At 37.0% G+C, this 15,394-nt stretch overlaps 1 protein-coding gene across 3 annotated transcripts in view; it reads left to right on the forward strand.

The window, feature by feature from the left end:
- LOC106931118 (uncharacterized) overlaps positions 1 to 15,394 on the forward strand; it is a 42,339-nt gene that overhangs the window by 14,315 nt on the left and 12,630 nt on the right. For all 3 annotated transcript variants that reach the window (XR_001421006.2, XM_015009059.2, XM_015009068.2), the window contains exons 11-12: positions 11,667 to 11,765; positions 13,425 to 13,609. Coding sequence is in view for 2 of the 3 variants with exons in the window: in XM_015009059.2 (XP_014864545.2) it covers positions 11,667 to 11,765; positions 13,425 to 13,609 (284 nt within the window). In the remaining variant the exon portion in view is untranslated. The remainder of the gene's footprint in view (positions 1 to 11,666; positions 11,766 to 13,424; positions 13,610 to 15,394) is intronic.

Here is a 15,394-nt window from a genome sequence, read left to right on the forward strand (position 1 = left end):
CCTTCCACAGCCACTGCTGCATAATTAAGATGCATTTTACCATTAGCAGAGCGTGCAATATTTATATGCTTCTATTATGCATCTAGAGTGTGATTGATGGGTTAATCATAGTGACTTGATGACCAGACCAGATACCCAAACTATTGCTGAAATGTAAGTGAATCACTGACAAGGGAGCCTACTAGTCTTGCTGAGAAAGGAAAGTACATGAAGGAGTTTTTTTTTTTGCTATCATAATTATACTCTTTCTTTCACTCTTCACACTCTTCTGCAAGGCTGGTACTCATTACTGCTCAGGTTGCTGTGGGCCAAGGACATCTGTTTTGCAACTAATTATGAAGTCATTAAATCAAAAACCTGTTTGGTGCTTGAATTTCAGCATTTGCATGAAGTTACCTAACATTTTGAGTAGTTACATCACCAACCCAACAACCTAAAGAAACGGCACACGCTAGATAAGAAAACTACTATTCTTACTTAATTTTGATATTAAAATTAAGCACTTCTTCTGTTTATGCAATGTTATGGAATAAACTGCCTAATCCATGAAAAGGCAGCTGGCATCATTGTTTTAGCTAATTAAAACTCTGAACTTAGTTACTTGGGCAATTAGAGAAGGTGGTTTGGCTCCAATCCAAGAAGTCATAGGTGGTCACAACAAAATTTAAAATTATGATGAAATTTATTTTCCCATATAGAATACAGTAAATTAATGGTTTTAAAGGAAACTGGATCAGCCCTCACGCTCATGCAGTCAGAATAATTTTAGTCAAATTATTCTATTTTAGAAAAAGAAGCATTTGCATGTTTTGAAAGCCGACTGCCTTGGAAGTGTTTCAAGAGTTTGCAAATAGAAAATGGCAGCAGGACAGCAATATTCTACCATGGTTAGGTTTAATAATAACACACACACACACACAAAAAAACATTTTCTGGTGTTCTAACTTATGTCTGCTTTATTGACAAAGGTGAAGATTATTTTTGTTCATTTATGCCATGTTTTTTGTTCACATTTTATTTTTCAAGCCTAAACTATTCCAGAGATGAAATTAATCAGAATTCATTTCTCACTGCTTTTTATACAAACTTTTGATTTGAAAAGTACTTTGGTAAAGTTTTCAGTTCTTTCTTTTTCATCCCTCTCCAGTTCATTCCATCTCACTGTTTACAGTACTTTGACCTCTGCCCATCTGCCTCCCTCAGGCACATGCACTACTTTATGTATATTAAAATGCTTGTGCATATTTTTGTGTGTGTGTTACTGTCCTTGTGGGTCCCTGAACCGTATCAGAATCCATCTAGAATCACTTAATGAGCAGCTTTTATTGTCACTTTCCTCTCTGGTATCATGATAAATGATTCAGGCTCAGAATAATAACTTTGCTGCTCTGTGTGTTTTTATACATGGGGTATAGTTTTCAGGAGAAAACATTTTATTGTTTAGGTTTTAAATGAACATGGTACATGGATATCAGTGCTATCTTGACACAATTTTGGTAATATACCAATGTTGAAACTGAATTGTATCCATTAGTCCTCCAGGAATGTGACCTATTTAACCTCTAAGGGTGTTAGGCCTACTTATGACCCTTAGACCAGCCTTGCTTTCTAGTAAGCTGCTGTAATCCTCCTCCTTCCCAAAGTATTTGTTTCTGCTAGTTAAGGTGGAATGCCACCTGCTCAATCAGCCTCCAGGGCTGATCCAGCCCTATTATTAGGCAAAATCTTGTGAGCAGGACCTTTGCCATTTAATTTCATAAATTTTTGACAGGCATATAGCAGCTTGCATTTAGCTTATCTAGCTTTTGTCAATTAAAACACACATTTTGTTTTACTTTGTAGAAAAAAAAGGACTGCCTCTTAAACTTTCTCAAAATTCCAGATATTTCTTTATATTCTACTTCTGAGTAGCAGTTGAGAGCTTTTACTTGTGGAAGCTCCCTAACTGTATAAAAAGTTGAAGTGGAAAAATGTCTTCTTTTTTTTTCTATTTTTCCTTTTTCAATTAGTCTTCTGTTTGACTTGTATCAAGAGGAATGTGTTGGGACGCTTGCGATACTTCACGTTATAGATGGGTCTCTTTCTTTGCTCACCTGAATTTAGCCACTTTTTGCAGAATCCTGTTAATCTGTTGTCAGTTTGAATTAGATGTGTTGAAGCAGGATGACATTCAGGGCACACATCCCTGAATTTTTTTCTTGACTTAAGACACCTAAACTCTTGTGCATTAAAATACAGGATTATACTGAGGTTATTATTTGGAAAAACACTTTGACTCAATATGCAGATCATGACTTTAGAGATGACTCACTCAGCTTTTGAGATTTAAACTGCAGTGGGTGTTCTTCTTTTATCAGGTTTTATTCTGAAAGGTGTGTGGATGAAATGGGGATTGTATTAATGTCAAAGTAAATATTTTTTTTCCAAAATACATGGTGATTTTTTTTTTTTTTTGATGAAAGGAAGCTTGTACACCTTTTCTTTCTGCCTTTATGTAGTCAGTGAGTTAAGAGTTGGGTTAGTTCTTCTTTTTGAGGATATGTGTCTATTAATGGGATTAGAAGCCACAGTTGGGGCATGAAATATATGAGAGAGAAAAAAGAAAGAAAATAGGAAAAATATGTTGATCTTGGCTCATATCTTCCTGGGTTAGATCCCGAACGTTTCCCTTCCAGTCTGATATCATTTTTGAATGAATATTCACATTGCCAGCTCTCCTGATGTGCAACAATACATTTCTTTTTGCCATTTTCTCTCTTCTGCAGTTGCACCCTGTGGCTGTTTTGGAATTTTGCCATAAAACCGAAGCAATGAAAGGCTGTGCGTGTATTCGGAGTGGATGAAATTCCACAAAGGGAAAGACTCATGTGAATAAAGAGGGGGATGTGCTTTGTTAAAGATTACTGGATTATCTTAATTGTGTCAACTTTTACTAAAATCTAGGACATGATATTTCAAAGAGGCTTTGATGATTTGCATGCATGCAAATCATCAATGTGGGTCATATTTTACTTGCCAAATAATGTAAGAAGACTCTGCTCTTACATACAAAACTGACTTCTGGCAGGGAAATGTATTTATACGGAACAGTATAAAGAATAGATGGGCAAAGTTTGAGAGTTGAGGTTGTCCCGTAAACTGAGTGTTCTTTTGGATTGATGAAACCTTTCTGTAGCTCTTTCGATATTCCCCCAACCTCTTTGTTTCTAATAACACAAAGTTTACATGACCAATCTGTTGCTCTAAACAGGCACTGTGTCACACTTTTGAATCACATCACCACCTTGGACAAATCTTTAATGCCGTTTATTATCTTATGCTGATGACATTACGTTGGCTTAAGCTCTCTTTGGCTGAATGAATGCAAGTTTTTTTTTTTTTTTTTTGTCATTATGCTCTCAACAATATGGCTATATTTTATCGTAGCATTTCGTTTGTGTTTGCTTATCATCTGGCCACAGTTCATCTTATCATGCACTGCCAAAGGTCAGAGTGTTGGGTTTTTAATTAGGGACGCTTTTACATTTTAGCCAGCATTCTGAACATTGCTGCAGTTTTCTGTATTTTTCCACTCCTCCTCGTTTTGTTCAGGTGGTTTTCTAAACCTATCCATGTGCAATTTGAAAAGCTTTTAAAAATGTTGAATGAAATAATTACAGGGTCAAGATCTGATGCATTTTCATTCCATTCCTTCCATTTTTAATTGAGCTTTTGGCACTTTGTTGACTGACTCTTTGCAGGAAATGGTTTGTTTTTTGTTTCCTCTTCTCCTTATGCACCTTCTAAATACTTAGTATTCCCAAGCATCATTTAATACCCCGCTCCTTAGGGAGCTTTACCTGTCTGTCATTTTCACGCAAGCGGGAAGCACAGGAATGATTTGGCTGCTGTCTGATTAATGAGAACATATGGCCTTTGAGATGAGATGTTGATCCCCTTGAGAACTGAAGTATTATTACAAACTGTTGTGACAAGTGTGTGTGGGTGGAAGCATTTGTCCGTAATCCTTATGTGTTTGCTCAGGAAAAAAAAGGAACATGTTAATGAAAACTTTTCAAACAAAGTGGTCTTAAATGAAGTATCTATTACATAGTTTGATCATTAAGAAGCTAGATTAAATATCACAGTCCTTTGAAATTATTTTGCAGGTAGCTTACTTAAGAAGGAGGTCACGCAAGAGGATTTAGTCAATTTTCTTGGGAAGTTTAAGATTCCATATGTTTTTATTTTTATAAATTAGATCTGTAAAAATAAAGATGGACCACTCAGGCTTTTATTTGTAACCTACTGATTCCAATCTCTCTTTGAAGACTAAAATATTACAAAATATAAAATTTGCCTACAAAATGTTTTATGGAATTCCTGACATCAGCAGGAATTATTTATATTAGATGTACAACCTCAACGTGAATGTGTAAGGGTATTTCTAACATAAAACAAGATAAAATAACTAGAGTTTAAACTTTAAACAACTTTAATTTGCTTCCTTCATTATGCTGCCCATTTAAATATTATTGATTCACAAAATATATTGGGCACTTTACAAAAAACTTTCTGATTTATATACAGAGCTGTATATTCAATCTCCCTTAAATAGTTTTTACATTTCTGTGTACCCTTAACTTCATTTTTAAAATTTTCACCGATACTTCCAAAGGAACATGATCCATTATTCACTCAGTAATGACGTCCATCTCCATGAATGTTATCGCCGTTGCCTTTTTACGGATCAAAAAAAAGGTAAAATTTTTACATTTTCAACAGAGGCCATCATTTATAGTCAGTTCAGCAGATGATTGCCTAATTTAGGTCAGTAGATTTGTGTATTTCTACTAGTTCTTGAAATAATTGGTAGGTTATCCGGTTTTTCATCAGCCATCTCTATCAATAAAATAACTACTCAAGACGTTCTCTCTTTCTGATTTCAAAATAAGAACCTCAGTACATCAAGGGTGTCAAGTTTAAAACATTGATTCTTGTATCTGAGGTGTGCTACGATAGCGTACACTGACCTTTCCAGGCAAGGTCACATGCCAGCAGAGCGTGTATAGTACACAAAGAAACTTGACATTGACAGGAAATATTATGGTGCTTTAATACAACAAGATCTCATCCTGGCATCTTATTACATGTTTATTTTATTTTTGAGAGAATCATACAGGTTGAGCATTAAATATTTAGTAGTATTTAAAATAGCTTTGTCCTGCATCCCATCTAAGCAGAACGTGATTGATTGGGCAGTCGTAGCAGACCACTATTATGGAAAGCATTGGTTAACATAAACATAGCCTTTAAAATCTAATTTCTAAAAATGTTTTCTTTTTATTGTGTGGCTCTAAATTGCCTAACTCTGTTTAATGAATTGGTAAGGATATTATTTTGTGTAGCTTATTGTGTAAGCTTCTTTTATGTTTGTTTTACATACAGCCATCTTGGCCCCGTCCCTCAGCATTGTACCTGCTGAATGCTTTATTTCCTGAACCTGCTAATCTTTTTTCCTCCATCCACTGGTCCTTTAACTTGCACTGGCTGAAGAACTGTTACTCTTATCATGACATTATTCTGGAGGCCAGAAAAATGAGAAAACTTTAAAGGTACCAAGTTTTTTTTTTCTTTTGTTAGTTTTTGCAGTCGTACCCTCCATCTTGCTCTCTCTACACCATTTCTGTTTTGTTTCTGGAAGTCCCCATTCTTTCATTTCTAATATATGACTGCATTTTTCCCTGAATTCACACATCTTTGTGCTTCCTGTTGTTTGCTTACTTTTGGTCTTTTTCAGTTTTCTATAATTTCAGACAAATCAGGTTGTCTTTTAGCAGGTAGAATGAAAAAGCCTTTAGAATAAGCAAAGGTTTTTGAGACTTACTATGGTACACTTGCATACTTAGATTGATTAGTCTACTCTATAGATTGTTGATTTAACCTGTGTGATTTAAAGAGACCTGATTAGGCCCAGAAGCTTTAACAAACTTTGATGTTCATGATGATCCAGATGGATAAAATGACTAAATGCTCACACCTCCAGCCCACATCTGTTGGTAATTTTATTTATTTATTCATGTATTTATAAGGAAAGGCCAAGATAGACTGGCTGACAAATAACTGCCTTTGTACTATAGACACCTTTGTGTGCCTTTATACTATAGATTTTTTTCAACATTTTTTTTCCACCTACATTTGTTTCATTCAGTCATGTTGAAAGGCAAAAAGTCCTAAAATAAGGTCCTTATATTAGGACTTTTAAATGATCAAAGTGATTTTATGACAATTTAACTCATCTAACTCAAGGATCAGCAGTTTTTTCAACCCAAAGAGCATTTTTTGCCATCACTTTTACAAAATAAAACTTGTCCAGGGCTAAGAAACCACCCTTATGGGGGAAAAAAGAGATACAACTTTATATGTACTGTATGAAATGTTTTTTTTATTTTGTGAATGAGGGAGAAGTGCTTCATTTCTTTTGTTTTGTAGGGAGGTTTCTGTATGTTTAATTTAGAAAGTAGGCTACATCAGCATAATCTTTACAAACGCGAAAGCATCTGAGCATCCTGCTTTGTTTTTCTAACATCTTGTTTCTTTTCTTTTGGGAGTTTTCCCCTTCTTTCTGCATCTCATCACTTTCTCTAGCCTTTCACGTCTCCATCTTCTTTTTCTTTCTAATTGTAAAAGATTTAACAGATTGTATTTTCTCTTTAAACAATCTGCTGAGGCAGGGATGTGATGACCACAAGCTGAGTCATGTCCGCGAATCTGAAACATGGACAACTTTTAACCTTGTGGACATCAGGGAAAACTGACCTCGTCTTATTTTTTTGATAAAATTTTCAAAGATGACTTGTGCTATGTCAGATATATCTCATGTTTTTTTTTTTTTAACCACTTGTATAACATTTTCCTGTAATTTCAGTCCTATACAAATGGCTCCATGGATTCTCAAACATAAATAATACAAGAGAAGTCAGAATTTGACCCCACTTAGACCTGAAATTCACCTTCAATTTGTTGTTTGTTGAGGTAAAATCTCATTATTGCTTTCTTCAGTGTTGCATCTATTCTAATATAAGTTTTCAATTGATTATGAGGAGAGTTTTCTTGGGTATTCTGAGGCAGGGTTGAGTAGGAGAAACTGTCTTGATGTTTTCTATTATTCCTCGGGGAAATTTCCAATCTTCATTACTTTCTCTTTCCCTCTCTAAATGATCAGCACCTCAAAGCTGCCATGGAGCAGTGTCAGTGAATTCCCAGGCTACAGGATCTGCTGATCCCAGGCCTTGCATCAGAGCTTTTCAGTCCGAGCTACAGGTGTTCTGTCCCAGAGGACGTCAGAGCTTCAAACGCACTAAAACACAACCTTCAAACGGCTGCGTGTCATCAGCATTAATGGCTGGACATTGAAGAATCAGCAGAGTGCTGCGTTATCCGAAACTGATCTTTCGGAGAGAAAGAGAGTGTGGGCAGTAAAACACCCGTTGTCATTCATACCTTCTCATTAAATCCCTGAGTCACAGAGGAAGCTCCAGACTGAGCTCACCGACTCTAGCATTTACAACGGTGCGTCATTCAGGATTTTATCATATGTTTTTATTTGTTAGTTTTAAGTCGACATAAGTGGTTTGTGTGCCATGTCGTAGATACAGTGCAGCTTTTCCAGTGATTATAGGTTAAGTTGTCTGATAGGAACCATGCTCCGGTCCTCATAAAAGTAAATGCATCACAGTATGACAACCTGTCTCAGCTGCCATGCCGACATCTAAGGAAATGCAACTTAAAAGTAAATATATTTAACAAATAGTAGCAATTAAAAATGCATTAAAATTCCACAACATTAATGTATGTTCGATGCCTTATTTTTAAGACCAGCTTTTAATTTGAAGGTAAAGTTATTTGTCTTTTTGGTTACAAAGTGAGGCCTCGTTTCAACTCCTTCTAAAAAGCCATCATCCTACTCTAACAGTAGATGCTCTACTAAATTAAGACTGGACAAAATGTCTTCATTGGATCATTTTCATTCCAATTAGATATCCATCCTGCTGGACAGACTGTCACTGAAGCACACACCTGGCACAGATGGTGATGCATAAGGTGCTAAAGGTTTTCACAGATTATTTGTCTCACACCAAACTGTCACCGCATAGTGACAGTTTCAACAAGTCTGTAATGTTTTTTGTTTTTATTCAGTTCATTCAGTTGCATACTGTAGCCTTAATGGCACTAAACCAGTGCTGCCCAGTATCTATGTTTTGATTTAGTGGAACTGAAGAACCTGATCAACAGGACTGCGCTGTGTTTGGAAACACCTATCATATTCCCAACTGGCTGAGTTACAGCGACTGAGCGGGATCCAAGATTAAATCATCTGAAGGATTTTCTTTGATCCTTAGCCAATACCCCAATGAATTATGGTTTTTAAATGATGTGTGGGGATAATCCAGAGACCTTCGTCGCACCCAAAAACCGTAGAATAACAATGCAGTAATCTTCTACTTTGAAAAGGAAAGACGGGAAGAAAGGAACGGCTTGCAATAAGTTATGTTGTCAACTTTGTTTTCCTATATGACATGAGTGGGTCTCTTAAAAGTGTTTGAAGTAATAAGACAAAAATCTTGTCTCAAAAAGGTTTTACAGTTGTCATAAAATACTTCTGGGGAATTTTATTAATCAGGGTGTTACAGCATTAACAGTTGCAGAGAAACTTTTTATCCTACGCCAACATGACAACGATTGTCAAATAAGTTGCATTTCCCCTGTTGAGTGCTATAACCGTTTCTGTTTCATATGCAGGTAATATGGGCTATGAGGTTCTCAAAGTATGATAACCAAGATTTATCACTGTGGTCACACAGAAATTAGAAATAAAATGCGTAACAATCTAATTGCTCTCTAATTTTCATTTTTCCTTCTGCGGTTTGTGGATTGTTGTAACAACAACTTTACCATAATAGCGATAAGTGGCATGATTTTAGTTTCTACGTCATGACTGTGTTGTTCCTAATTGGAAATATATTTGAACAATCAGCAGATTAATATCCCTGTAGCAACCTTCCATTATCCACCTCTGTAGTTCTGACCAAAACCTTTGACTTCATGTTTTCATATTTTATTTAGTGCGACTAATTGCATGGCAGGGCCAGGCATGTTGTAAATTGGAGCTGGTAGTCCTCTGATATTAAAATAGACCTTGTCAAGACTCAACTCATTGTGCTATGCTTGGTTTCATGAACCCGGGATCTTTCTAATAGTAAGCAAATACTGTCTATGGACCAGGAGTAGTGTTGCATTTTATTCTGTGACATTTTATGACATGCTGAGTGCAGCTTGTTTTGTGTGATGAAACAAAAAGTTGTTTTCAGTTTTACTTTAATTAAAGTTGTTTGAGGAGGACTGACTGAGTGTCTGGCTGCTGGGTGGCAAGTCTAGTGAGGGCAGAAGTGCCTGCAGAAGGCTTAGCTTCAACAATAAATCACTCCTACATAGTCACACATTCACGCAGGCCTACTCATTACCCACTTGAGTCATACAGAAACTGCTCAGGTGAGCTCACCCGTGTTAATACTTCCACTGTCTGGATTTAAGTCTTCAGCAAAAACAAATATTAAACATGTATATTTGTTTCTTGTTTGTTTCCGACAGTCCTACTGGCACCAGAGCTCAGAAGAGGCAACTGCACGCTAGTACTGAAAATGAACTTCCAAATAAACCCACTTGCTCCCTTGTAACCGTGATTTTACTGTAAATTGCATGCTGTTAAAGCACTTCGTCAGCTGCAAAGACGCTTCATAAAGCGAGGCTGCGTATTTATGCGTATTCAGTTGTGGTGGATGCCTTTTTTAGTCCTACAGTTTCAAATTATTTGCCATGTTATTTCAGACCATCTTGGTTGGTTTTTGGGTGGTTGACTGGAGACATGCTGTGACACGTCGGTGTTTTGATTTCTGCTGTGGAAGGGAACCCCTCCTTAACTGATGTCTGACGGTGATTGAGATGGATCGCAGGGAGGGAGGGAAGGAGACATGAGGCAGAGGGTGAGAGCCATGGGCTATAGGAAAAGGGGAGGGTGTGTCTGGGAAACTGAGTCGCTTTAACATCAAAGATGACCCTAGTCAAAATTCTGCAAAGACCTTGCATTAGGCCTGTAGACGCTGCACTTTATCATCGTCTCTTCCTGTTTGGCAAAGGAAGGCCTTATCCTCAAAACCCCTGTTCAGGCATATGGAAATTAGAGGAGTACGTCATCCCTTAAGCTTGTGAATGTGTACATGAATGAAGTGCTTTGGAGTCCTCTGGACTTGATAAAGTGCTATACAAGTACAGACCATTTACCATTCTTTTTGCTGTGATGCACACCTACAATCAGACATGCATCCAAGTTATGACTGCCAGCTACACTTTGAGAAATTCAATCTTCTGCATAACATATTTGTCAATGTTTGATCAACAATGGTTAAAGCAAAAAACTATGTTTAGCTGAGATCATATTCTGACCTTCTTAATGTTATAGAGATTTAGATAAAGTCTAACACAAATGTCTTATCTGGACGGAAGGACAAAGCCGGTATTTGACTTCGAAAACAGAAATCATTGTGGTGATGCCCTAAAATCATTATAGCATCAGAGATTTAAAAATAAGTGAATGCATTTTTCCTAATACAATGGCATAGTTTTGTGAAAAAAAGAAGAAAATCCTTGTCAATGTTAAACTGGGGATCATGTAAATCTGTCTTAGATGTGCAGTGGGATATGTTTGAGGGTCAGTGCTGAGACACTTGTATATTTAACCAGAGCAAGATTTTCTTTACCAACATTGTCAACCTCAATTTTTGCCTTGTTCTTGTGGAAAATTGTCTCAGAATTTATGAAATGCTGATTTGATAGTTTGTTTGTTAACCTCTTGCTAGAGATGTCCTAATCTGATACAATATAGCTAATACATTTAATGCTAGGTGCAGGTCATTCAGTAAATTATATATAATCAAAAGGTTTATTTATGTCAAGGATTCGTTTTAAAAAGTAAAACTTGTTTATTGTAAAGATTAATACTGGTATTAACAGTGTTTATCTGTCAATTTTACCATTTTAGCTTAGAACTAATGTAAATCCCAAGACGTTTTCCGAAAATTTAAATAAAGATTGAAAGCTTGATTGATAGTATGTCCATGTATTTTTGATAAATCAAGCACAGTAATAACATATTGATTATACCAGTCTGCCACTGACTTCAAGCAACATCGATTATAATCGACTCTTCTTCCTCCACATCCATTGTATATTGATTTACAAATGCATCCAACTTTTATATTACAAATGATTGTCCTTAGCCAAAAGGACAATTATCCCTAAAACACATCGATTCTAATACAGGTCGATTTTGACCCACTTATACAAAAGTGTAGGATCTTGTCACCCATCCCTCTAAGGATTAATGCCATCTAGTCAACACAGAGATACTTTTCAAAGCATTTTGTTTTTCTCATTGTAGTTATTGTATAGCTAAAAACCAACAGCAGTAATGAAAAATGTTCACAAACATGGAAAAACTGTTCTGTTTAGTGCAAAGTTCTTAAATATATAAACTCATGAACAAGTTCATGTGAATGCATTTTTGCAAAAATACTGCTTTGATCCAAGACATCTGTACAAAAAGTTGGTATTGGTTTTATTTTTTGCAGAAAAGTTGGAAAACCCCCAGGACGCATCCAACCAAGTCGGAACAGGAAACGAGACACGACATTTTTCAAAATCTGGAGCCAAGAAAACTTCTGAAAAAGGTGAGCTAATGTCTTTATATACATCTACACTTAATGTATACATTAGTTCCGTCTCCTGTTTTGCTTTAGAGTCTGTTCATGCATTACTCTATGCTTCAGCTACCCAATTAAATAAATGTTTTCTGGAAAGATGAGAGGATTTTAGTGGCAGAAAGTCATTTGAGCTTGTCAACGAGTGAAGTTTTATTTTTAAGTTAACAAGTACAAGCTTGCTCACCGGTGCTTTTCAGTCGGACCTCTTCTACCAGACAGTTCTTTGTAATGTTTTATCCAAAGTCTTTGTCACCATATTATGGAGAGAATAAAGACGGAGGCAGCTGGTAAACATTGGTTTTAGAGGCTACAGGCACTCACAGGTTTCATCAGGTCCCTTTCAGCGAGAAGGTTATTCATCCTCTCTTTAACTCTCTTACTATATTTTCTTGTGTAGGTGTTAAAAAGGGGCTTGGTTTTAAGAAAAGAACATCACTCACCTCCCTTAGAGATAATCTCCTAAGGAGGTTGTATTATAAGGCATCAGTGGTAGCAAGTGTCGGTGTAAATATCAGAATCGAAAACTCAACATTTTCAGTCTGTAGCCACATCTGAATGATCACTGATGTGTTTTGATAAAAGCTTAGGACTCTGGCTTTCATTTTTTTTTTTTATTTGATACAAAATGACTAATATAAAGCATATGTTTTGAATTTATGGTTAAAAACAGTTTGGCTTTATTTCATGCTTTCTTTAAAGTCTATATCCAATGCAAACATAAACCTATTATACCCTCTTGAGCTTGAATATGGCAGGGATTGCAGTGCAGTAGTGTGCAATCTCAAGACAGAGTCTGGGTTTTAATCTGATTGGTAGTTTGTGTGGGCAGGACCGTGTTGCACAAATTAGTGCCAAATTATGTTTTTCTTTTGTTTTGTTTTGTTTTTAAATGCTTAGTGTTTGAGCTGGGTGTTGAGGTAGAAAATGTTATCATTTAGATGAGCTGTTGCTCGTTACATAGATGTGCAATATGCCTATACTGGCTATTGTATAGCATGTGCTTAGATTGATCTTGTTAGCAGAAGTGCTTGCAGGACCCAAAATTGGGTCTGTTTTGAAGCACAGTGTTAAAGAAAACCAAATAAATCACAATCCAATCTCGGTACCAGTTTGCTGTTATCAGTTGAGATGGGGGAAGCACCAGATCTTGGCTTCCTTTCTGAAAGTGGTGGCATAAATATCCCTCAACATAAACAGGAGATATATGCTGTAGAGACCATGACTGTGTGCATGAGGGACGGGACAAGTGAGTCTTTGTGTTCACAGCTTGCCTAAGCAGACAGATTCTTCCCCCCTGTGTAAATATGGAGAGGAACTGATAACATTCATTTGTGTACAACAAGGACACATTCACACACCAAAGTACGTGTACTGTACGCTCACCGAGCGGTGTCAGTGGGGGTTATCCTGTAGTGGAATGATGAGTCGTTTTGTGAAAATAACTTTGCATTGGACTGTTGCTGTCGGTTCACTGTAGCTAATTGGTGCTCAACAATAATTGCTTGGGAAATGAGACAAATATTATTCCTCAGTTAGATTTCCTACAGTTTGGATCCCTGCAACTCAAAAGCTTTTCAATGGTAGAGAACCTAAATGAATAACAATCTACGGTGTTTCCACATGCAGACACAGTTCCAGGGGGTGTGAGTTTGCTGACCCGTGTGCTGCGCATGGCGCACCGGTACCTTCTCAGCCCTTTGGGTCGGCAGGGAGTTGAGGAGAAGCGTTCACAAACACTGGCTGTGCCGAGACGCCGGAGTCCTGGCCGCGTGTTCCGGAGACGAGCCTCGGCTTCATTTACACAAGCTCAGGTGAAAATGTTATCCATGCATCTCATTGTTTAGTTTTTATCTGCTTGGTCAGTACAACGGTGCAGCAAGCAGCCGATTTGCTTAACTCTGCATAAAAACAAGAAGCAGGCTATTTGCCTCATTTGTCATCACAATAACCACGAATATGTAACAATTAAAGCACAAAACCTTTCAGCTGGATATTACTTTTTGTTATTGTTTTCCTTGCATTAAAAAACCGTGGTGCATTCATAGGAATACCGGAGGTGTTGGACACTCCAAGTAACACCATTACTAGTGTTTGTGCCAAACCAGTTTGCTGAACCTTCTTGGCTTCTTTTTTAGTTTCAATTAATCAAAAGCTTATTTAACAAAGCCGATACAACTGTGTTTAGAACTGCCTTAGCTCCTTAAAAAAAGGAATCTGAAATATTTCTCAAATCAAAGCGTGTCGTCAAAATCCTCACCGTTAGACCACGGCCACTTGCTTGAGCAGTTGAAATGAGGCTGGATGGATTGCTGCTTTTCCTTTTCTATTCAATATTTTGAATATTTCCATTAAAAACCGAGGCTCATAAGGCCAGACAATTTTTTTTCCAAGTGATTTTGTGTGATTTGTAGCTTCAGTTTCTCATTCCTGGCTGAAAGGAGCTGGTACCCATTATGCTCCTCAGCAGCTCTGGCAATCTGCTTTAAGGTTTCACATGTTGTGAGATTGGTTACAACTGGTTGTATTATTTACTGTTACCTTTCTATCATCTCAAACCAGTCTGCATTATCTATATTCCTTTTTCTTTTTGTAAGCCTAAGAGATGGTGTTGTGTGAAAGTGCCAGTAAACCAGCGGCTTCTGAAACACCCAGACCATCTCGTCTGGCGTCAGTAACCATGTGAAGTTTATACTGACTTTAAATCTCCTTTCTTCCTCACGCTGGAGTTCTTTGAACTTCAGCACAGTCTTGATGCCTAAGTGCGTTGCTTGCTGCCACAATCTGCTGTTTGTGGTAAGCTGTTGAACAGTTGTACCTAATAAAGTGGCCTGCAAGTGTGTAGGTTAACAATGTTGTTCTTCAACATCTGCTTTATAGGGTGTGGCTTTTAGCCTAATTTCCCAGGAAGGATGTTTCCTTCTCCTCTGGCTTTCCGAGACTTTATTATTAAAATCTCTTTCTTTAACAGTAAAGATTATTTTTAGCTCTTGAATCGATTCTGATCCTCAGAGGAGTTTAAATGCCTCCAACAAACCTCAAAGAATCAGTCAAATTATGTTTTTTTTAAAAAACTCTGCTCACTTTAGGGTCTAATGCCTTGAGCTTAAGCCAAAACAGGCTTGAGTGAGAAAATCGCACAAAGTTAGCATGTGACTTAAAACATTTTGACACAACATGGCTTATCCTATTATTGAGCTGATCTTTCCTAATATTTGACAACAAAGGGCTTATGATTATAAAACTGCAAGTGTTGGAGAATACTTGCTCCTGAAAATCACGTAATTTAAAATTGTGTAGTTATACAATGTCTGTGATTTGCTAAAGCTAGTTGCTATGGGTTTAAAATGATTTTTTCAAAAGCTATTGCTGAATTCAGTGCAGTTTAATGGCATTAGAGTAATAACACCGTTTTTCCTCAGACATTCAGACAAGATGCTGCATGTGCAGCAACATTATGAAATGCCACCAATTACCACATAAATTGGTTGCTTTGCAAGGTCTTTCCAAGTTCAGCCCCCAGAAAATGCACTTTGATACTTCAGCTTGCTACTCAAAGGATTATGAGTGTATGAAACCAAGGCTTTATATAATTATTT

Source organism: Poecilia mexicana, unplaced genomic scaffold (assembly GCF_051168715.1).
Source record: "Poecilia mexicana isolate PSO_F unplaced genomic scaffold, ASM5116871v1 scaffold_6, whole genome shotgun sequence".
Classification (NCBI taxonomy): domain Eukaryota; kingdom Metazoa; phylum Chordata; class Actinopteri; order Cyprinodontiformes; family Poeciliidae; genus Poecilia; species Poecilia mexicana.